This window comes from Dichomitus squalens (assembly GCF_000275845.1).
Source record: "Dichomitus squalens LYAD-421 SS1 unplaced genomic scaffold DICSQscaffold_5, whole genome shotgun sequence".
Taxonomy (NCBI): Eukaryota; Fungi; Basidiomycota; class Agaricomycetes; order Polyporales; family Polyporaceae; genus Dichomitus; species Dichomitus squalens.
The window spans coordinates 1,203,140-1,224,160 of NW_006766887.1; the positions used below are offsets into that span (position 1 = coordinate 1,203,140).

At 56.6% G+C, this 21,021-nt stretch overlaps 7 protein-coding genes across 7 annotated transcripts; 5 read left to right on the top strand and 2 right to left on the bottom strand.

Moving 5' to 3' along the window:
- Nucleotides 1-107: 107 nt before the first annotated feature.
- Nucleotides 108-1,167, top strand: DICSQDRAFT_81589 (uncharacterized protein; the record flags this gene model as incomplete). The annotated part of the gene is made up of 4 exons (XM_007363097.1): nucleotides 108-259; nucleotides 314-389; nucleotides 454-529; nucleotides 580-1,167. Coding segments are annotated over exons 3-4 (648 nt in total), but the record flags the coding sequence as incomplete, so codon positions are not given.
- Nucleotides 1,168-1,487: 320 nt separating this feature from the next.
- Nucleotides 1,488-2,024, top strand: DICSQDRAFT_153402 (uncharacterized protein). The gene is made up of 2 exons (XM_007363098.1): nucleotides 1,488-1,830; nucleotides 1,911-2,024. Exons 1-2 carry the CDS (start codon nucleotides 1,611-1,613, stop codon nucleotides 1,931-1,933), a joined length of 243 nt encoding a protein of 80 aa, XP_007363160.1. The 5' UTR covers nucleotides 1,488-1,610; the 3' UTR covers nucleotides 1,934-2,024.
- Nucleotides 2,025-2,547: 523 nt separating this feature from the next.
- On the top strand, nucleotides 2,548-3,847 carry DICSQDRAFT_101233 (S-adenosyl-L-methionine-dependent methyltransferase). Its single transcript, XM_007363099.1, has 3 exons — nucleotides 2,548-2,954; nucleotides 3,008-3,199; nucleotides 3,268-3,847. The coding sequence occupies exons 1-3, from the start codon at nucleotides 2,660-2,662 to the stop codon at nucleotides 3,798-3,800; spliced, it is 1,020 nt and encodes a 339-aa protein (XP_007363161.1). The 5' UTR covers nucleotides 2,548-2,659; the 3' UTR covers nucleotides 3,801-3,847.
- Nucleotides 3,848-4,778: 931 nt separating this feature from the next.
- On the top strand, nucleotides 4,779-6,489 carry DICSQDRAFT_160133 (uncharacterized protein; the record flags this gene model as incomplete). Its single annotated transcript, XM_007363100.1, has 9 exons — nucleotides 4,779-4,880; nucleotides 4,957-5,151; nucleotides 5,210-5,286; nucleotides 5,345-5,443; nucleotides 5,499-5,640; nucleotides 5,699-5,790; nucleotides 5,847-5,974; nucleotides 6,024-6,362; nucleotides 6,437-6,489. The coding sequence occupies 9 exons, from the start codon at nucleotides 4,779-4,781 to the stop codon at nucleotides 6,487-6,489; spliced, it is 1,227 nt and encodes a 408-aa protein (XP_007363162.1).
- Nucleotides 6,490-10,474: 3,985 nt separating this feature from the next.
- On the bottom strand, nucleotides 10,475-12,854 carry DICSQDRAFT_153404 (uncharacterized protein; the record flags this gene model as incomplete). Its single annotated transcript, XM_007363101.1, has 7 exons — nucleotides 10,475-11,012; nucleotides 11,076-11,423; nucleotides 11,478-11,852; nucleotides 11,906-12,121; nucleotides 12,213-12,485; nucleotides 12,548-12,787; nucleotides 12,838-12,854. The coding sequence occupies 7 exons, from the start codon at nucleotides 12,852-12,854 to the stop codon at nucleotides 10,793-10,795; spliced, it is 1,689 nt and encodes a 562-aa protein (XP_007363163.1). The 3' UTR covers nucleotides 10,475-10,792.
- Nucleotides 12,855-15,544: 2,690 nt separating this feature from the next.
- On the bottom strand, nucleotides 15,545-16,971 carry DICSQDRAFT_160135 (glycolipid transfer protein; the record flags this gene model as incomplete). The annotated part of the gene is made up of 7 exons (XM_007363102.1): nucleotides 15,545-15,913; nucleotides 16,028-16,132; nucleotides 16,255-16,285; nucleotides 16,384-16,505; nucleotides 16,567-16,625; nucleotides 16,713-16,797; nucleotides 16,945-16,971. The coding sequence occupies 7 exons, from the start codon at nucleotides 16,969-16,971 to the stop codon at nucleotides 15,746-15,748; spliced, it is 597 nt and encodes a 198-aa protein (XP_007363164.1). The 3' UTR covers nucleotides 15,545-15,745.
- Nucleotides 16,972-17,704: 733 nt separating this feature from the next.
- DICSQDRAFT_53775 (Pkinase-domain-containing protein) lies at nucleotides 17,705-19,280 on the top strand (the record flags this gene model as incomplete). Its single annotated transcript, XM_007363103.1, has 7 exons — nucleotides 17,705-17,762; nucleotides 17,833-17,909; nucleotides 17,969-18,238; nucleotides 18,307-18,390; nucleotides 18,445-18,609; nucleotides 18,676-18,824; nucleotides 18,905-19,280. The coding sequence occupies 7 exons, from the start codon at nucleotides 17,705-17,707 to the stop codon at nucleotides 19,278-19,280; spliced, it is 1,179 nt and encodes a 392-aa protein (XP_007363165.1).
- Nucleotides 19,281-21,021: the final 1,741 nt, after the last annotated feature.

Genomic DNA, 21,021 nt, shown 5'->3' on the forward strand with positions numbered 1-21,021 from the left:
ACGAGTGGGCAGGACAGACCTCAGGACACCGTGGGAACTGTGTCGATTTGAAGCCTAATCGCGTGGCACTGACTTCCAATGCGGCCTGCCATCTTCCTTCGAAGATGCAGCCATGATCTCACAGCCTTCACGCACTGGCGCCATGAATATACTGGGAGCTCCTGATGTGCGCTACGCCACTATTTGTCACCTGTCAAGTGCCAGTGTGTGCTGGCATCGTCTCGACGAACTATCAGAAAGCGGAGGCCTGAGGTGATAGGTAGTGTCCGCAGCGTTTTGGCTCTTGGAGTCACGACAACTTGTTCCCCTTCAGTTGCGCTACTCAAGCGCTTGGGCCCTGCACTTCAAACTTGTCTCATCGGAACATCCCTGGGAGTCTACGGCAGCTCGTAAGTGTTCAGCGCTTGGCGCCCTATCTGGAATCGACTCATACCTTCCTTACCTCTCACGCAGTTGACGTACAAACTTATGGCTGGCGTGGGGACACGAATGTGGGGACTGACTGCGAGGAGGACTTCTGTCATCCCTAGTATGTGTCATACGCCCTCACTCGCTTGCTGTTCATTCAGAGATTATCAGACCTCAAGGGGTCACTCCTTACGGTCATCATTTCAAGCTTTGTCGGGCTCTCACTCGTGACTGCCACCTCTGTCAACATCACAGTCGATGACACGCTTGGCAACGCAACGTATGGAGTGTGGCCAGCATATCTCCCAGCGGACGACGTTAACTGGCACGCGGGAACACCTACGGAGGAATGCGATATTTGCAAAATCAAGCCTTCTGAGCTTGACTTGAACCAGATCCTAGACCAAACCTGGCACCATGGGACATATTTCCAAGGATCCCCTATACAAGTGCAGGTCACTTTCACTGGGACTGCAGTATATGTCTTCAACGTGGTCCCCAATACACTCCCGGGAACAGATACTCTGATGAACATCTCTTTCGCCATTGACGGTGAGACAGTCGGAGACTTCTTTCATCAACCCAATTCTAGCTCTGTGATACTGTATGACCAACTCGTCTACTCCAACGCGACCCTGCCCAACACTTCCCACACCCTTGTCATGAGCGCATCCGGGGACGAAGAGTCCCTCATTTTCTTCGACTACCTGCTATACACTGCCGATATCGACAGCACCGGCTCGTCCCTGCTACCTTTCCCAACACCAACACCTCCCCCCGGATTGACATCTTCCCTGACACCGTCGCCGATATCTAGTACTGGCTCTTCCACGTCACCTCCCTCATCACATGTGCCAATTGCAGCAATTGTTGGAGGGGTGGTTGGAGGAGTGGTCGGATTACTTGTGATTGGTGCGCTTGCCTCATTCAGCCTTTGTAGACGGAGTCGCGGCCGAGCACGTCGCCCTAGTGAATCCGTCAGGATTGCAACATCGACCGAGAACGCGTCCCACAGCCAGCCTGCAAGCCTCACACGCAACATAACCGTTGCAGGTGAGTGATCTGTTGTACGACCCTCATAAGCTCACCTCACCTCGTCCGACTACTACACTTGTTTAGGCCAATCATTGGCACCAGATCCCTTCAGTTTACCTCCAAGTGAATTGTCGAGGTCTTTCGGAGAGACGCATGGGAGAGAATCGATGGGGAGAGACGCTCCGGCTCAAACCGAGTCCGAGATGCGTTCTCCATCTCACCGGGCGACAGACTCCGAAGATGTGACCCAGTTGAGCTCCTCAGTAGTGCAAGCGCTGCAAGAGGAGATTGCCGCGCTTCGAGGGATGCTGAGCAGCTCGGTCGTCCGCATTGTGCATCGACAGTCTTCGATTTCAGACGTACTACCGCAGTACGAGCCCCGCCAAGGTGAGCGTGCAGTTCGACTCATTCAGAGCTGCGCCTCTGCCTCACCGTCGCTGAACTCATATATCTCATGAACACAATAGATACGTCACAAGAGATGGAATAAGAGGATTCCTGTGTGGCATTTCTTGTCCTGTCAACGGCGACAGTACGACGAGACGTGACCGGCTGTGCAAACATCAACAGGTACTGACAGGGGAACCTAGCACGGGCAGTGGTAGGAATATTGCACCACGACATACTGGTACGCGTGATTACGGAGTCATATACAGTGAATCAGGGCCAGACATTGCTTGTACGGGATATACGGGTCAGACGTGTAGGGTATGGGAAACGGCAATGTTACATGGATTCCACGCAATGATTATGTATGTTCGCTTGCTCAACGCTCAGATGGCAAGTTACTATGCTTTACGGGGGTGAAGGTGGAGTCCAGTCAGCTTTCCTTGGACCTCGGACAATCAGAGACCAGTAGACGTATTATCTGCATCGCCAAGACGGCGAGGGCCTGAGGTGAATGTGAGAAATACATACCCTTTAGAATTGCGATGAGAGAGAGAGTATGGTGACAACTCAGGAACAGATATGCATGTCGTCTGGTCCTGAAAGTGGTGGACATCAGCGAGAACGCGCGTGTGAGCAAAATGTCGCTCGGCCTTTTCCGGCTACTGGTGCAGGCCTTTTGCCGCTCGCCATCCGAAATGTCGAGTTGGCGACTCGTTGAACCGAGTTCCAACCCGTCTCCTTCCCCTCTTCTGTGCTCAACATCTATCCCTTCCTCTCCGTTTTCTCGCCGTTTGTCACCGCACGTCGCACCATACTGGTAGGATCCATGGGAAAAAGGAAAAGCAACATCTCCGGACTTGCGCGCTTTGTATTCGAGGTAGTCCAAGATCCCCGACCCCAACCGATAAACCAGTCTCCTGAAGCTTCGCCTGAGGGAAAGGCAGCGGCTTCGCGAGAAACAGGGGATGATGGGAGGGGCGACGATGTGCTGGACACGAGGCCGAAGAAAAAGCCGAAGCTCCACACAGGACTGCTGGGACCCGGGCTCGAGAAGTACGACGCGACTGGACTAGTTCCGTTCTACACCGATGCCTCGCAAGTACCTCAACATCTGCAGAAGTGTACGTAGACGCTTGACGTCGATATGTATTGCACCGGACTTACGTCTTTCCAGACTTTTCGCAGCGAGAACGCTTCTTCTCCTTGTACTCGTCAGGCTGTCTTCTGGATGAGGAAGGCTGGTATAGCGTGACGCCTGAGGCGATTGCGGATCAGATTGCAGAGAGGTGCAGGTGCAACGTTATTCTGGATGCATTCTGTGGCGTTGGAGGTAATGCTATCGCATTTGCGAAGACATGTGAACGAGGTACGTTCTCGAGTCGTGCTCCGTTGTCTTTGGGTCCAATATGCATTCCCTACCCTCAATGCTTCTAGTGATTGCATTGGACATATCCCCCGTACGTCTCGCCCTTGCAAGACACAACGCAGTCCTTTATGGCGTGGAAGACCGAATAGAGTTCATACTGGCAGACTTTTTCTCCTTCGCACGGACATTGAAGCAGCGTCCGGGGCGGAAGATTGACGTCGTCTTTCTGAGTCCACCTTGGGGCGGCCCCTCCTATCTGTCTGTCTCACCGTCAAAGACACGTCCTACTCCTAGCGCCCCTATCGCTCTCGAGGACGCTTCAGAGGATACATACGCGGAATATAGCTTGTCCAGCGTTCGTCCCGTCCATGGCACAGAGCTCTTCAAGATCGCACGAGATATCACTCAGAATATCGCGTATTTTCTCCCCAGGAACACAAGCCTGGAGGAGCTCTCTGGTCTAGTCGCGTCCGACGGTGCGTCAGGTTCTGCCTCGGAGATGATCGAGGTGGAGGAGGAGTGGATGGGATCGAAGTTGAAGGCGCTTACCTGCTACTTCGGTGGGCTCGTGGCGGGTCAGGAGCTTATATTTAACGCATAGTGCTGTAGCTTCCTCTAGTTTGATGCTAGTATAGTTTTCGCATACACCTTTCTTGCGCCCGTTGGGTTGTGCGATCCAAGGATATGTGGCTACTGTCTCCTCCTGAGAGGCGAGTGTCTTTCATTTTGTCAACGCCGTATTGCGCCTGACGTTTTTTGGGGGGAGTGGGATTCCAGATGCCGCAGACCTACCCACCCCTTTTCTCGGCGCAGCAACAAGAGCGCTGTCAGGGCGGCGGGCATACCGCTCGGTCGTCTCACCGCGCAGACATCGCCATACTTAGATCATCGAGATGCGTGATGCATTAGCTTGCAGTCGTTGTTGGCCCCCGCGTTGCATGTACGATGTGAGCAGCAAGCGCCATCAGGTGATGTTGGCTTTGCGCTCTCGCGCGCTCGCCAGATCCCAAGCTGATGCTCGCATGCAGCTTCACTCGCCCTCATATGCGGCACGTAGACGCAAATTGTGCGGCTGCGGCGCGACTGTGGCTCTCTTCAGTTCATAATGGGAAGCAGCAATCGAGCTATATCGGTGAGTTCCATCTGTCGGCTATTGTCTCCCGTGGTCTGGCAGTGCGATCTGAAGGGGTTGCGTACTAATAGTGAGTATTGTCGTTTCATAGCCACGGATATTGTTGATGCACGGCCAGTCAGTTCATGAACGCCATCTACGCTCGCGCCTCACGCCTTGGCTCGTAGTACGAAAGGGACAATAAACAGGTGGAAGAGACAAAGGCGATTATACAGGGCGCTAATGCGGGGGAGGAGCATTCGCGCCGCGATCTCATCTTATTTGAACCTTGACAAAGCGCCTGAGCCTCTGGCATCCTTCATCGTCACCATCTACGGCTTTTTGCTCACGGGAGGTCTCTGCACATATCCGAACCACCGTGCATAAGGTATGCATCCGGTGAAGGAAACCGAGCCCTCGCATCAATCCTATGCGGAAAGCTATCCCGCAGCTTTCTATAACCACGCAATGCCTGCGACTACCGACGCTCCTGCAAAGCTGCTCAATGCTGTCCGTCAATCCCCGCCCTTTGGTGCCCTTCATCAGTTGCCCTCAATCGTATTACGGGAGGTATGTACCTGCTTGCTCTAGTGCCACCGAACTTCAAGTTCGGAGTGCTTACGGCCGTGGTTACGGTGAAATACAGATCCTCCGGTACCTTCACCCCTCCGACCTCCTCAATGTAGCGCGCACGTCCAAAGCGCTTCGAAAGCTCATGCTGAGGAGGGAGAATGCCTATATCTGGAGGGAAGGGCTGAAGCACGTTAAGGGGTTGCCAGCATGCCCAGCGTTCATGAGCGAGCCGGCGTACGCTCACATCATCTTCTCCGCGACCTGCCATGTAAGTTGCAGGCAAATTGCAGCGTCGCACCATCTGACAGGATTGGGCGAACAACCAGGGCTGTGGCGCAGGCGACGTCCACAATGTCATATGGTCGTGGTTTGTGAGATATTGTGATAAGTGCCTACTAGCAAGGTATGTAGTTCAGCGTCTGAGTCTCATATACGCTCACTTTGCCGTTGGATGAATATAGTTCCTGCACTTATCGGGAGATGCAAACGGCGTCTCTCATTCCTCAGGATGCCCTAGTTATCGGCGAAATGACTTTGAAAGAGATGTTCACCCTCATCCAGTACGCCTAGACCCCCGTTTCCCCCTCAGGTATCTGACATCATCTTGCGTACCAGAATCTCCAGCCCTTTGCCAAGCTACAGATTCCATTTGCCGCAAATAGACAGGTTCGTCAAAGCTTGGAAGCGCACTACGACATATGAGGAGCGTTATGAATTGTGCGACGAACAGGGCGCCTTGGTCAAGGCGATGAAGGAGGTGAGCAAAGTGCGTTCCCCGCCGATCGACAATTGAATCCACGGAATGCAATAAACAGCGCGCGACAGAATGCGTAAAGTGGCTGGAATGGGATGAAGAGAGGAAGGAATGCGAGCGACGAGCTGCTTTGATTGAGCAACGGATCTCTGAGTGAGTCTTCTAGTAGATGATGGTGATGTGTTCATCCGATAAGATATTCTGTTCAGCGTGATAAATAAGCTTCAAGCTGCCGGTTGGGATCCGGAGATTCGCTACATGGATGATCACAAGTCTAAGGTCACTACGCTCCGCGACATCCCCATCGTACTGCAGACATCGCAGCTAACAGACGAAGGTACCTCTACTTTATACTGTACACATTCCAGTGCTAATGCATGTCGAAGAATGGCCCCTGATCTTTGATGCTATCAAGCCCACACTCGAGGTGGCAAGGACGGCGCGGTTGGCGGATGAACGACATCTTATGCTGAAATCACGGACCAATATGCTCGACGAGGCCATTCGGGACCAATTCGCCACCCTACCTAGGAGTGCTCACTCGTTCGCCCGACCCTACTACATAGATCTCGCGTTCAAGCCGGAATGCAGGGAGCTCATCGATGCGTCAGCGTCCCGCCTGATCACGAAGGAAGACTTCTCCTTGGTCGTCCCAGGTCTCGTTGTCCACTGGGAAGAGGAATGCAAACGTGGCTTCAAAGAGTGGATCAAGAATCGCCTCCCAGGTATCCCTGACGACGTCGACCCCTTCGACCTCGCCGTCGCCTTCTTCTCTTGCCATTGCGACTCCCTATACCAGACACATCTTCGCTACCCGGCAATCCTTGGCCACGAATGCTTGCGCCGTGGTGATTGGAGGGGCCGCCACAAATTCCTCTGTTTTCCAGAAGCCTACCAGCAAGAGCTCATAAACTTATCCCGCAAACCCAAGACAATCAAGACGGTGTATCGCCAGGATGACGGCAGCCGCTGTCCACTCGACCCGAGTGCAGTCTCCGACATAGGCTTCAAAAGCATGCTCCAATTGCTGAATGTTCTCGGCCTTGACCCTCGCCGTACGACGTTCGAAGATCTGAAAGTCCACCCGTCTAGGCTTGTGCTACAAGGACCCAGTTGCTGGCTGTATAATTGGGCTTCTGTCGTATGTGGAAGCCACCCGTACTGTGGCTTGCTCCTACTGATGTAGTCGTTCCATAGCTCCACCACTATAGGCCAGGCAAGGGTCGGCTTCATGACTGGAAGCGCGTTGAAGCCCAAGATATCCCGAACCTTGAAGCCACTGAGTCCGCCGCGCTTGTTTCCTTGCTCCGCGAGGCTCTGTGGTGCTGCGCACTATGTCATTCTAGCCCCTTCGAAGGGATCTCAGCCATACGGCGACATATGCGTGACTTGTGAGTGTCATCGACTCTCCCATAGCTCTAATAGCAGAGTGTGACCGTTGATCATGGTTGGCACGCAGGCATGCCATCACGCTTCACGATGATCTAGTCAAAGATGACGTGATGTTTTTGCACCCTGATTTTGTTTACTCGGTGCACGCAGGCGAGATTGAGTGTCCCGAAGGATTATTATAGCAGGTGCCTTGTTCGTTCGTGTATATGTAGAGACGAGTGCAGTAGTTTTGTACTCGTCCAATATTGACATGTACGACCTAAGCAACTCTAGGTCACCTGCTACGGCCTCCTTGTAACCACCGTGCTTTCCTCGTAGACACACGCATTTGTACGGGCCCGTGATATTTCCACGCTCATTCGCACAAGCCACTGTGTCTTCAGAAACTTCCTCCTCCCGAAGTGCAATGCCCGACTGTTCAAGAACGCTCCCCAAGAATGCGAACGACTTGCCCCCGCGACCACTCTTTCTTAGCGAACCGGCCTTCGTGCGCCTGTTTTATTCACCACAATGCCATGTTCGGAACCCTCTTACCTAGTCTGATCTTTGTTGCTGATGGCGGTACCTTCGACATGCCGCGACCGTGGTACAGACGTCTCAAATTCGCCATAGACGTGGTTGATGGATCGTATCCCTACATTAGCTAAATGCTCATGCCCGTGGGCGCAATCGTGTGTGCGTTGGGATTGATCCCATTCATCGCGACGGCGGACGAATTGGAGGCATGCACTGGCTCGGGGAGACCAGGGGGATGCCGCATTGAGTCCTGTACTCCTCTTGTCATCAAGTATCCTCAAATGCTGTTCAGTTCTGCCACTACAACCCATATTCTCACGGACAGCAGCATCGATAGATACCAGTGCAACAGTCAATGTTGGACAGAGTGCGTGAGCTCGAAGCAAAGGGAAATGCCTTTGCTCCGAACATACTATGTCCTGACGAGAGCACGTGGGCGTGCTCCCTCTGCGCGGGCTGGGATGGCAGCGTGACTGAAATCAGAGTCCACCTGTTGGAGATGTAAGCAAGGCCATTGAAAGTCACATCAGTGCGTTCGAGAGAAGACCATCTACGTGCATCGTACGAAGAACCAAGTCCCGATGCGCCCAGCCGTTGCAACGTTCGAGGGGAAAGACTGGAGCTTAGTACCTCAACAGGGGAAACGGACACTTAAGTGAGCCCTCCTGTGCATGCGTAAGGTCTCTGGATGAGTAGTCTACTATAGTCGAGTCCGGTTCGATCAAGAAATGGTCAGGATGCATGGAGTCGTGTGATAGTGAGCGCGTCGGTCCCTAGTGGTCCCCAGTGGTCTCCAGTGATGAACTCCAACGGATGTGGAATATTTCTATACCGTATGTTGGCCGTTGGGCAGCTCAGCAGTAAATGACCACAAGTCACCAAGAGTCTTGAGTACATAGTCCTCCGGAAGTTGGACGGAGCCGGCCTTCCAAGTCTCATCGGAGCGCCGGAGAGGGCTCGGCCGGCGCCGACGCGGCCGAGCTGGTGTCACCGGAATAGTTCGTGGGTCCGTACCGAGGTTTGTCCGCACGTAGTTTTCGTTCCACCACTCGGGCAATCTCTACTACTGGAGACTCTACGACCTCGGCCATAATCACGTACCTCGTTGATCCTTTCGGTGGTAAGCGAGTTCTCTAGGCACCAATGATGGGACAAACAACGTGGGGACTCCCGGGCGGTCTCAGTCGAGCCGCAATTTGTAGTGCGATGCCACGGGTCCCATAACGATCTGCAGGGGCCATGGTAGTGTCATACACAATGAACGGTAAGCGTGTTTAGTCTCTCGGCATCGACAACACATACCGGAAGCAGCTGATGGGGATCGTTCGCAGCCCGCAGCGTCCTATGCGCATTCCGACTCTGAGAAAGCAGAGACATCTTGGTCACACACGGCTATCAAATGCGCTTGCGGAGCTGCAAAGTCCTTGTGAGCATGCGCAAACGTATAAACACTCTACCTAGGAGTCTCGCGGATACTATGCCGATCGGGCATCCCGCGCACTCCGTGGGATTTCCTCGGCTTCAAGTTGCTACGCCATCCGTGCATAACTGATCTCCATGGATCCATACACACCCATGCAGCCTAAGACGGTGTCACATCTACGATAGCCACAGTTCCGGTGTCGACAGGTCCATATATGCGCAATAGGACCACGCCGCAGGCGACTGACAGGCACCAGTGGCTCTGCAGGCCAGTCCTACAGAGTCCGAAGGCTATGCAGCGAGCGGTTAGGCAAACGCCTCGCCACAGTAGCATATCCGACTTGAAGCACTCCTCCCCGGTACCTACTAGTCGGGAACACCTGGAAGGCTTCGATTACCAAAGTTAGGATAGTCTTCATGGAGGATTGATGACGTGATGCGCCTCTCTTGAGTCGGGGCTCGCTGACCTTGCTGCTCAAATTCCACGCTCACCGGCTCTCTCTTTCGAATACCGCGTTCCCGTTCGGCGCTTCGGTGTGGAATGGTGCGATGGTTGTTTGCGAAATTTTACGGACCCGATCGCCGAAGACGCGCCTTCCCTCTTGCTGAGGTCATGACTACAGTAGCACGTACCGCGGTCAAGTAAGTGAAACCTCGAGATTGTGCTTCTCACGCTGGATCTGATCTCGAACTGTCCAGGCACGGTGCGATGCATCTCGTACTCCGATGACTGCGTTCTAGAGCGGCGCCACTCTCTGTCCTCACGCCAGTACGAAGCCCATCACGACGAGTCTACAGATCTACTGTGGCACAAGTCGTTTCGGTACCTTTCCCTCCATCTCCTGTCTTCCAAGCAACGCCGGACGGGGAGTGGATAGGGGTGCGGAGTTTGGTCGCCCACCCACGCACGTAGAGCGCAGCTCCCTCCACGCCCGTCCGACTAGACAAAGCATCACCGCAGATTCAGTAGAGAGATCACTCTATAACACCTTATCCGACCGGATGTGTGTCCAGGTGTGTCCTTGTCCGCGTCGGATCCATTCGGCACCGACCCCCGGGACCAACGGAGAATGGGCCAACGCCCCGGGCTGTCTCGGCCATGGCTCCACATCAGCCCCCGCCTTTCCCGGCGGCCTGGAGGATCCTTACCCGGTCGGATGCGGCAACGCTGTGGCTGATCGCAGGAAATCTACGTGGCCAATCTCACAGGATCACCCGACGCCCGGGGAAGTTCTCCGTCTGCTGAGCTCGATCAACAGCGCCATGGCCGCCGTTCCCAACCTGGGCGCCTGCCGCAGTGACACGTGCGTTACGGTACGCGTCCGTGACAGACCTACGACGGGGCGCACTCGCATCGTAGACCGGAGTTCTGCCGAAGAAATCCCCTCTGCTACCGGGGAATTTGGACAGGGAGACCGGGCTCTTACCCGGTCACCTACCCACGCATCGTTATTAATTGACGGGCATCCGCACCTCGTGAGTCGCGAACCCGGAACCGCATCACATCAAGCATGACTGTCGCATTGCACTCAATGAGGCATACACGCTACGCTACAACTACACACAGGTTTTCGCGCAAAGGAGTCGCCGGCCCATACGTAGTAGATACAACAAGAAGTATACGGCAAATTGGCAGCACGTCGTACAAGGGTCCGTCCAAGGCCCTCTTCCAAGAAGGAACCCGCTCGTTCGCGATATAATAATGCCGCACAACCACCGTGGAGCGCGCGTCGTGCCTGGAAGGTGGTCTCCCCTCTCTGATGACAATTCCCCGCTTGCGCTCTCGTTCATCGTTGATAGGTCGATTGCCAGAAAACGAAAGTCTTCAAGTGGGTATGCGGATGACATCTCCCTCGAAGACCACCGTTCCGCGCTCATGCAGCGTCGTGGTCATCTTCGTTACTTCCGCCGTGTCGAAGTCCTCGTACTTGTCCGGAGGCATTGCCGCGTTAAGGTACGTAACAAGCGCGGCAATGGTCAGCTCGTCTGACCGCGCGTACGTGATCCTAAACAGGTGGCGTACAGAGCGCGAAACGAACTCGAGCCTATCCATCCGATGTCAACCGTTCGCTCGGTGACGCCCATACCAAATGCAGAGAGACACTTACCTCCCAGACGGCGAATCGAGGTCGGCGAGCCTCGGCGGAAGGACCATGTCGACGTCCATGTAATCCCACATCGCGTCATCATCTTCACTGGAAGCCACAGAACCAGCACGTCCGGCCCGTGCGTCTTCAAGCTGCCGTAACCGCGCCGCGGCAGCCTCTGCCTTTGCCAACGCCTTCGCACGCCGCCGCTCCGCCTTCCGCCGCTCGCGGTCCGTATCGTCTTCGTCGTCGTCTTCCTCTGGATCGGAGTTGGCGCTGGAGTCGGTGACCTCGAGCTCGCCCTCAAGCGCTGCATCCCGTGTCGCACGGAGCTCCGCGATCTCTGCTTCGCGACCCGAGATTTTTTGACTGGTCCCAGAAGCGAATCAGAGGAGGCGGATATCTGATAGCACATCGACTCACTGCTTCTTGAGACATTTGGCACGGTGTTGCAGCCAAGGGTAGGCGCAGTACGTGCTGTCCTGACGGAGCTGGACCCACTTGTGGCACATTTTGCAGAACACACGGTTTGGCTCGACCTCCCCAAGGAGTGTATCGGCCCGCAGCGCTGCAGCACGCTGGTCGGCATTCCGTCTGCGGGACTCCTGTGTACCGGGGTAGTTGTTCGGGGTGTAATCCTTGAACGCTACTGGGGCCGGCTGGGTATGCTGTCCAGGATGCGCCGTGGACTGCGTTACCGCAGCACGGGCAGATGCAGAGGCCGGTGGTGGGAGCGAAGAGGACGAGGCCAGTGCCAGGAGGTGCTTCGGCGGCGGCGGCACGTTGGCAATATTGAACCTGCCGAATTGTCAAACTCGAGTTCTGCGGGGAACGCGAGATGCTACACGCACTTGGAAGTCGATGCCCTAGGGCTCGACGCCGGCTGCGGCTGGCAAGCATCCCGATGTTGCTTCCACGCCTTTATGGCCGCAGCATGGTCGTCGGCGAGGATCGGGATCCACTTCTCGCACGAACGGCACTGCACGCGTGAGCTGTCGAATCGCTTCACATTTGGGTCTGACGCAAAGGCGGCACTGCGGTCGTCGACTGGGTGCGCGTTCTTAGCCCTGGAGGGGTTAGCGGGATGCACGTTCAGCACGATGGCCTGCCACATTTAGACCCACAGATACACAGTGGTAGGAGCACAGATATACTCACACTCGCTTAGCCAGGCAGCTCTTCCGGTGTGCGTCCCAAGGAATGGAGCAGTACGTCGAATTGGGGCGGAGGCGGATCCACTTGTCGCAGGACGCGCACAAGACACGGTACGCCTCATACTTGGCGACGTACGGGTCGGTCCGGAGGTATTCGATGCGCTCCTCTTCCGTGCGCTTAGCACGACGTCGCTTGGCTTGGGGTTGGGAAGCCTCGGCCGTTGTGCTCGGCGCCTCCGACGCAAGCTGGTCGACGGTGCTCGCGGACCCGTTCTGGCTGCAGCGAAGGCGAACAGAGGAGTGAAGATATATTCATGGGCGACAGAGGTGTGCGCGTACCACGAGTTCCGGTGCGCGTCCCAGTGCTTGACAGTGAAGCCGCCGGTGGCCTCGTCCTTGATGGAGATACCCTCGCCGCAGGACTCGCAGATGATGCGCCCCGAGCCGTATTCGTCGGTGGGGGATGTGCTGTGTGTGCCGGCGTCTGTCTCGGACTGAGATGCGGCGCGTTCGGGCTCCCTGGGGCGTACGGGGGCGTGCGCCGGCGGATCCTTCCGCTTCTGCGGGATACTAGCCGATCTGTGAGCGCGATGTGATCGCAGAGCGGGAAAAAGAAGAACGCGACGGACTTGGGAGCTGATGCCATGAGGGATGCTATGGACGCCGTCGGCTTTGTGCTAGTAGGATAGGGTAGACGTAAGCGACGGTGGATGGTGGGCGTGCATGTGTGCGGGGTGCGGGACGTACTGGACCTGCATCGCATACCTCTGCGCCGGGACACTGGGGACGAACGGGGGGTCGCCGGCGTGTGCGGGGACGCGGGGGGAGGCCCTGGAGGGAGAGGGGGATTGACGTGGAATCGAGTCTGGGCGATATAAAGATGGGCTCAGGAAAGAAGCGAAAACATTGAATTCAGAATGGTCGAAATTCCATCGAAAACAAACAAAAAACATTCCCAGGCGTGAAAATGAAATCTGCCCAAAACCAGACGTCCGTCCTCCTGATCGGGACAGTGCTCCTGATCCCGTATCCATGTGCTCGTTACACACACCGCGCCCCAGACGCCCACCCGCCCCGGCTGAGCCTGCTTCCCGGCGGCGTGTCTCCCTGCCCAGCGCACGACGGCTCGCGGGTCGCTGGGCGTGGCAGCTGCACCGAAATCGCATCTGGCCTGCAGAAATATCGAGTGCGTGACGGCGTCTGCGTATTGATCGAAAACGTCGGTGGCATGGGGAGGCGCCGGCGTGTGTTGTCTGCCTCTCAAGATGGTCACATTGTATGTTGTGTTTGGAAAACGGTGCAGGCGCCCGGTCCCTTGCAGCGCTGCAGCTGGCTCGCCTCTCTCTCTCTCTCGCCGTCCGCCGGCGAGGCCAATTGCGAGTGCACGCCCCACGGTGCAGCGTGCCCTGTCTTCCCCTCTCCCTTCCTCCTTCCTCTCTCCTCCCGTGGGCTGCACATACCCCTTGCGGCCCGCTTCTGCCAACCACAGCCCCGCCTTCTTGGCTGCACTCCCCGGCCCGGTCGCCTGGAGCCCTGGACCTGGGCGGTCGTCACAGGCGAATGGCCGGACATTGGAGAGATTCGCGCAGGGGCGGCGAAATGGCTGGCGGGCTGCTGGCACCGCGTGAAGCGCCAGATTACAGAGGTTGGGGAACACGGAGAGGATGAGCACATTACCGCCACATTCCCAGCATGTTCCCACCACATTCCGCAGGTTTAGAGGATGTCATGGTATTAACTGCCTTCCCCTCACATTCCGACCATGTTCCCCACATATTACTTAGACATTCCGCACCCTGCGTAACATGGGATCAAATGGGATATACAATTTTGTATCTTATTATTCATATCCATTTTTGGTGCCCAGCTTGGCGCCTAGTATTCGTCCCGATATTGGCAGCCAGATTGAATTAGATCGAAATGAATATATATTCAAATGGCGACTCTCCTACGCTACATCCGGACTTCTCTATATATCATACAGACCGGCCCAATCAACCCTAACCCAATCACATCATACCCGTAGCCGCCAGCACAGCGATACTGGCTTACAATTGGACATCAGACACAGCTGAGATGGCACGCGCAATACATGCATATATGCACTCACCATGTCGATATTTGAGTTCTGCTTAGAAAGGATTAGCAGTACACTGTAGCGTTGAAACTGGGTACTCACAGTCTTAATCAAGGACAATCGATAAACGCGGGACAACCTACTAGATGCGGCAGCCATCAGACTTTGGGACTTCACACGCAACACTAGAGACGTACTATTGCCCTGATCAGCAGATGTATTTATGAGAGAACACCTGCATGTTAACACATCAGCTGCCATCCGAGAGTCAATGGTCAGGACGTACCAAGGGGAAGATAGGCATACGGAGGGAATGCAAGAAGTACAAAGTCAAGATGTGGACGCGATGGCAGGTTGATATGGGACCATACGACGACGTCATCGCGGACGGATAAGTAATTTTGGGCAGGCAAGTCCCCCTTATAATAGAAATCTGCACAAGCGGTTGGGGATGTTGAGGGAATCTGGAGAGAATGTGCATGTTCCCACCAGATTCCCATCAAAGGGGGATTTACTGGGGAATCCGTGGGTGATATGCGCGGAATACGCAAATTCCCAGCATGTTCCCCGCCACCGTAATATGGCGCTTCACGCAGTGTGGATCGGGCGGAATCAGCCGATATCGCGGGAGTGGGCATTGCCCTGGTGGTGGCCGGCCCTGGGAGTCGATGGCGCGAAGGGCAGTCACACGTCTGCGAAAGCAACGCAATCTGTCCGTGTGCCATCCATCTGTCTGCCTGTCGTCGTTCTGTCGTTCTGCGAGTGCGTCGCGTTCGCGACGCGCATTTCGAGGCAGCAGCGCTAAGCGTTTAGGTAACCCCTACCCCGCTAGCTATGCCCACATCCAACCTGTCACGAGCTCCTAGCTGGAATTGACTACAGACGGCGTGCGACGACACCGGGCAGGCCTGGGGACAGCACCACCACTACACCTCAGGGCGAGCGCCTCCGAACTGCACCCGCAGGGCCGGGCTCGCGTTCCCACTTGTGCTCAGGCTTAGAACGTTAACTCTATCGGCGCCCCGCTATCGACGACGGCTGCACATCGGTTACGACAGGACATGTTATCCCTCCGCCACATATCCAGAGCGTATCCACCTTCTCGCGCGTCGACCGACTGATTATCGCATCTCCATCATTCATCTCCACCCAGCGCGGGTGCTGTCCCTCATTAGCCTCTCCGTGTCACGCCTCGGTGGAAGGGGAGATGGGGAGATGGGGGTGGGGGGCGCCTGCAGTGGCAGGCTGATCGGGGCGTAATGAATTGTATCCGATCGCACGAGCTGCGCGGTATGCTTCATTTCCACGCCGGGGCGTGCGTGTCCGAACAGAAGGCGTGCAGGATGGCGAGCTCGCTGGGCGAGGGCGCGATAAGAAGAAGAAGAAGAAGTGGGATCATGTATGTAGACACGTCGCCGATGGCAATGACAGCTGCGTCTCCGGACGAGAAGCGCGTCGCCCTACACCGTCCCGTAACGGCCCTCGGAGAGGAACGCCTTCAGGCGGAGCACGAGCGCGTCGAGGCTGGCCAGCCAGCGCGTCAGTGCGTCGTCGAACTTCTCGTGGGAGCCCCCTTGGGCGAGGCGGTTGTAGAAGTCGTGCCTGCTGGGCACGGCCATGATTGCGACCTATGGAAGGCGGACATGCGACGTCGGCCCAGACGAACAAACATGTCGCGGCGTGAATCGGTGTCATCCTTTGAATCCCGGTCATGGAAGCGGCGAAGGAAGCTCGCGACTCACGGAGACTACGGAGCGAACGACGAACGAGAGGCGGGGCTTGAGGACGACGTCGAACGAGCGCCTGAAGCAGACGTGGAGCTCCGCGTTTCTGTCCTGTTGCATGTTCTGTGCGCCCGGCGGGGGACGGGCCCGGAATAGAAATAAAGTGCAGCGTATCAGCGTCCGCTCGCCCGCAGGGCGCGTTCCCTGCAGCCAAAGGAAGGCGGTCCGTGACCTGACCCACTCACACGGAGCGCTTCGCACGTGAACCACAGGCCGCTTTCCGTCGCGGGCGGTCGCATGGGCAGGGGATTGGGCGGGCATCGGGTTGGCAGTTGTGTGAGGCGGTTACGTACACGAGAGGGCTGGCGACTCACCGGACGAGGCGGACGAGGCAGGCAGTCCCGTGTCGCTCGCCGCGGCGCTGGCATTCATTGACGACGAGCTTCTCGAGCGTGCCCGATTCGGAAGGCGCGGCGTCGAAGCGTTGGCGGACGCCCTGTTGGAAGGAGGAATGGTCATTTAAGGTGCGGGCAGGCCCGTGGTCGCCAGGAACATACGGTTATGTTGCTTCGGAGATCGTTCTGGACGAATGCGAATACGCCGCCGCCCAGGAGGTCTTCGAGAGCGCGCGGAAGACGTAAAACGGCCGTCAGCGTAGTGCTGCCGGGCTCGTGCGGGTGGGATGGAAGGCGGGGCGACGCACCGAACATGTTCACAAAGTCCGTTGAAGCGAGAAGGAAGGTGGCGGTGTCGACGCCGTCGCCGGTGATTGGTACGTCGGCGAAAGACTGCAGATGCGGGTCAGTGTCGGCAGCTGGGACGTGGAGCAAGTGTCGCGCGCGCGCGCGCGCCAGCCAGCGAAGCTACAGGTGCCGATGGGACACAGTCCCGTATGTCTGGCTGGCGGGACGCGGTGATTGAGAGGAGTTCTTTACCTTCGCGGTCTCAAAGTACGGCACCATGTCGAGAGTGGTGAGAGCGGGGGGGATTACGGGACGTCAGGCTGCCTGAAGGGAAAGATGAGCTGTGAGCATTGCTGCGGTGCGTGGAGGAGGCGTCGCAGACGGCGGGAGGAGGTGCGGACGGTGCACGCGTTGTACGGCGAGTGAGAGTGAGAAGGCGCACACCGGGGTGGAACCAAGATGATGGTTCGGCAGAGTCCGCCACGCCGCCATCGCGCAGATCGATATCTCGTCAGAGCTGATTGGCACCGGGGCAATGGTGGAACCTACAAGCTCAGACGCCCGCTGCAGGCGATTTGTCGGGTCGAGCTGGGTGAACTCGTCTATTCGCCGAATCTAGTTTCGGGGCGGAGAGGGAGACGGCACTGGCAGGACCGCACAACATGTGTTCTCCCACCAGAACGCCACTCACAGGCTGATGGGGGCCCCATCGGGCGCCCGTGACACAGCAGTCGTAACGATCGTCACGCAACCATTTACTGGGCGCCCCCGGAGCTCCGGCCCTCAGGCCGACGGAGGCTCCGCATCCTCGGGGAACAAGCGCTAGAGACATAAGCGCCTTTGTCTGCCCAGACGCTGAGGGCGGCAGTGCCGGAGGGCTCGACTCAGGTGAGAGGGCCGTCGATCCAGAGGCCGTCCACGATGTCCGCGTGCTGAATGCTCGCGGCGGCTGTGGCATCTCTCTCCTCGTCTTCCACATCTCCCCCCTCTCCCTCCCCTGGCCGCAGTGAGCATGGCTCGTGTCTATGCCGATGTCAACGTGCGTTTGGGGCCCTCTTGGTATGATTATGGTCAGTAGCGTGCCCTCGCTTCTCTCGTCCTCGTGGCTCGCGGACGCTGTGCGCTAAACGTTGGCGACAGAGAGCTTGAGCGTAGACTGGAATGTCCCCGATAGATATGAGATCGTCCGACGGATCGGTGGCGGCAGGTATTCAGAGGTACGTGCCGTGGCCTTCTACCCGCACGAAACGCGAGTTCGACCCGGCTGCGAACACAGGTGTTCGAGGGCATCGACTCCTCCAACGAAGAGTCCTGTGTCATCAAGGTCCTGAAACCCGTCGCAAAGAAGAAGATCAAGCGGGAAATAAAGATCCTTCGCAATCTCGCCGGTGGCCCGAACGTCATCAGACTCATGGACATTGTCCACGATCCACCTTCTCGCTCAAACAGTCTCATCATGGAGTATGTCGAGAACACGGAGTGGAAGGAGATGTACGCCACAATAACGGAGATGGAGATCAAGTTCTATCTCTTCCAGTTGCTGAGGGTGAGCGGCGCCCGCCTTCGCTTCTCTCCTTCGGCATATTGAATGGCCATGTCACGCGGCGTGAACAGGCGTTGGACTTCGTCCATTCACGTGGGATCATCCATCGGGATGTGAAGCCGGGTAACATCATGTTCGACCGCACCCGTCGTAAGGTACGTAGTTGTAGCTAGCTAGACGAAAATTTACGGCTCATTCGTCGGGCGTAGCTGCGCCTGATCGACTGGGGCTTGGCGGAGTTCTATCACCCCGGAACTGAGTTGCACATTCGCGTTGCATCTCGGTACTACAAAGGTCCAGAGCTCCTTGTGGGCTACAAGCACTATGACTATAGCTTGGACATCTGGAGCGCCGGCTGTATTCTGGCTGCGATGGTATGGACATTCCGTGCACCATTCCTTCTTTCCCCCTCCTTACCTACGTTGACCGTCTTCCTCCAGCTCTTCCGCCGCGAACACTTCTTCCGCGGAAGGGATAACGAGGATCAGCTGCTCAAGATCGTGAAAGTCCTCGGAACGGACGATTTTGAGCGGTATCTGACTCAGTACCGGCTCTTCTTCCAAACCTACAACGACGATTTGCTGCAAAGGTGCGCGTCTCGCCTCCTTCCCAGCGACAACAAAGTCTGTAATCTGACTGATATCGTGACTACTCGTCTTGTGATCGCAGCTATGTGAAGCAGCCCTGGAACAGGTTTGTCACAGCGGACAACAAGCCGAATGTCAGCGCCGATGGCATCGACCTTCTCGACAAGCTCCTGCGCTACAACCACCTCGACCGGCTCACCGCGTCCGAGGCGCTTGCGCATGGTTTCTTCAGTACGTACATTCTCGTGTGCCCTCCCACAGCCACCCCCTGTCACGCCTGTGATAGACCTATTTCAAGCCACCTATTCTATCCTCCCAGTGGCACAGATGAACTGATGAATGGTCCTTACCTTTTCTCGCCCCGTGCCTCGCGGTTATGCACCACAGATGCCGTACGCCTCGAGACGCCCTCTAACCCCGCCGAGTGCGTGAGCGACTCGGGATTCTATTCGACATGACCATCACAGTGACGTGGTCGTTGGCGGTTCCGGACGTTCGGACAGAGAAAGACGGAGATGGCACGTCGCGCTGCATTCTATGGCATGTCAGAAGACGAAGCGGCCGCCGCCGACGTCGCTGGCAAAGTCTTGCTGCATGCCGCGATCTCTTGGGCCCGTGCGGGCATTGAGCGGCGACGTGCGGGGAAGTGCCTGGTGACAATATGGGAGGGGCTTCCGGGTTCAGAATCATCACTATATGTATATGCAGGGCTTGCCCTTGCCGCAGGGCGCGGGACAGCCCGTTCCTCTCCTGAGACGAGTGTTGTTGTGGCTTAACTTGAACGCTATTTATGTGCACCAAACGTCCCTGCGCGAGGCTCGCTATCCCCCATCCGTCCATGTCTGTATGTACCCTAGATGTTTATACCGCTTTCATGTATGTCCTGTCTCTCTCCTGTTCCTCGTCCTCAGACATCCGGCTTGCCGCTGTCAGCACTGGCTCCTATCCTCCCACTATATTTCTGTCCATGCCTGATCTCGACGAGTGGGTCGTCGTGTATACTATACTCATAATTCGAGTAGTTTGTTCTTTTCCGGCCCGCGTTCGTGGCAGGCCAGCACGCCACCTGACTGACATGTCTGCTCGTGCGGGCCTGTGTTGGCCCATCTGACACGCGGTGCGCCCTCCTTCTGTGATCACAGTGGAAGGAGGGAAGGCAGGGCCAGGTCACAAAGCTTGACATTCTCTGAGATTCTTGCAACTCCTTTGGGCGCTTGAGAGACGTCGACGTTAACGTTCGTTCTGCCGTCACGATTCCAGGGAATTCCGTACGTGTGACATTGGGGTTCCATATATGCTATCGCGCCTGCCCGACTCGGCAGGCAGGATGCCTCGAGCGTTGCAGTCTTGAGCTTCTACCTGATATGATGGGCCATGTGCCTTGCATTTCCACGTTGCGGCTCGCGACGTCCTGTGAAGACTGAAGACGAGGCCAGGCTGGACGTGTCGGACCTCGGGGATGAGTGCAAAGACCATAGGCGGCGCGAGCGAGAACGCGGCGGGAAACGGAAAAGGCACGCGCGTTCAGGTGAGTGGCATGATTGTCTTTCTGGCGTAATCATGAGCGAGGCGACGGGGAGCTCGTGGAGGATGACCAATTGCAGCGAGGATTACTGGGTGGGCGGAAACTGACGTGCTTCGGCCTCGGTGGCTATCCCTCTAACGACAGCAAACGAGGACAGTCATTCGAACCGGAGAGTCGAGAGGGTAGCGGCATTAGTTCTAGTGTTGAGGTTCGCCTCCGGGAATGTTGAGGAGTGCTGGGGCGCGCGCTGGTGACCCTGCGCGTCATATCGGTGGTCTTGGCGCGCCATCATTGCAAGACAGACACCGACGTGCTTGTACTCATGTTCGACACGCCCAAGGACGGGCCGTGGGCCAGCAGGCCCTGAGTCCGCTTGGCGTTACGGTGATGGCTCACCGAGGCTTAGCCATCCGTTTCCCAGCGAAAGGGGCGAGTGATGACAAGCTAAAATATCCTGAAGGCGCGGAGGGAGGAACGGGGGTATATACCCAGTTTTCTGAATGCCGAGACATGGAGAGAACGGCTGCCGCAGCCGTGGCCATCAGGCCAGACGATAGAGACGAGTCGGATGAGGTGCAGATGAGACAATCGCCGGACCACACCGTGTCTTCTGTGCTGAGCTGCGGTAAACGCGCGCGGAGACCTAGCTCCCAGTCTCAACCGCTGTCTCTCTA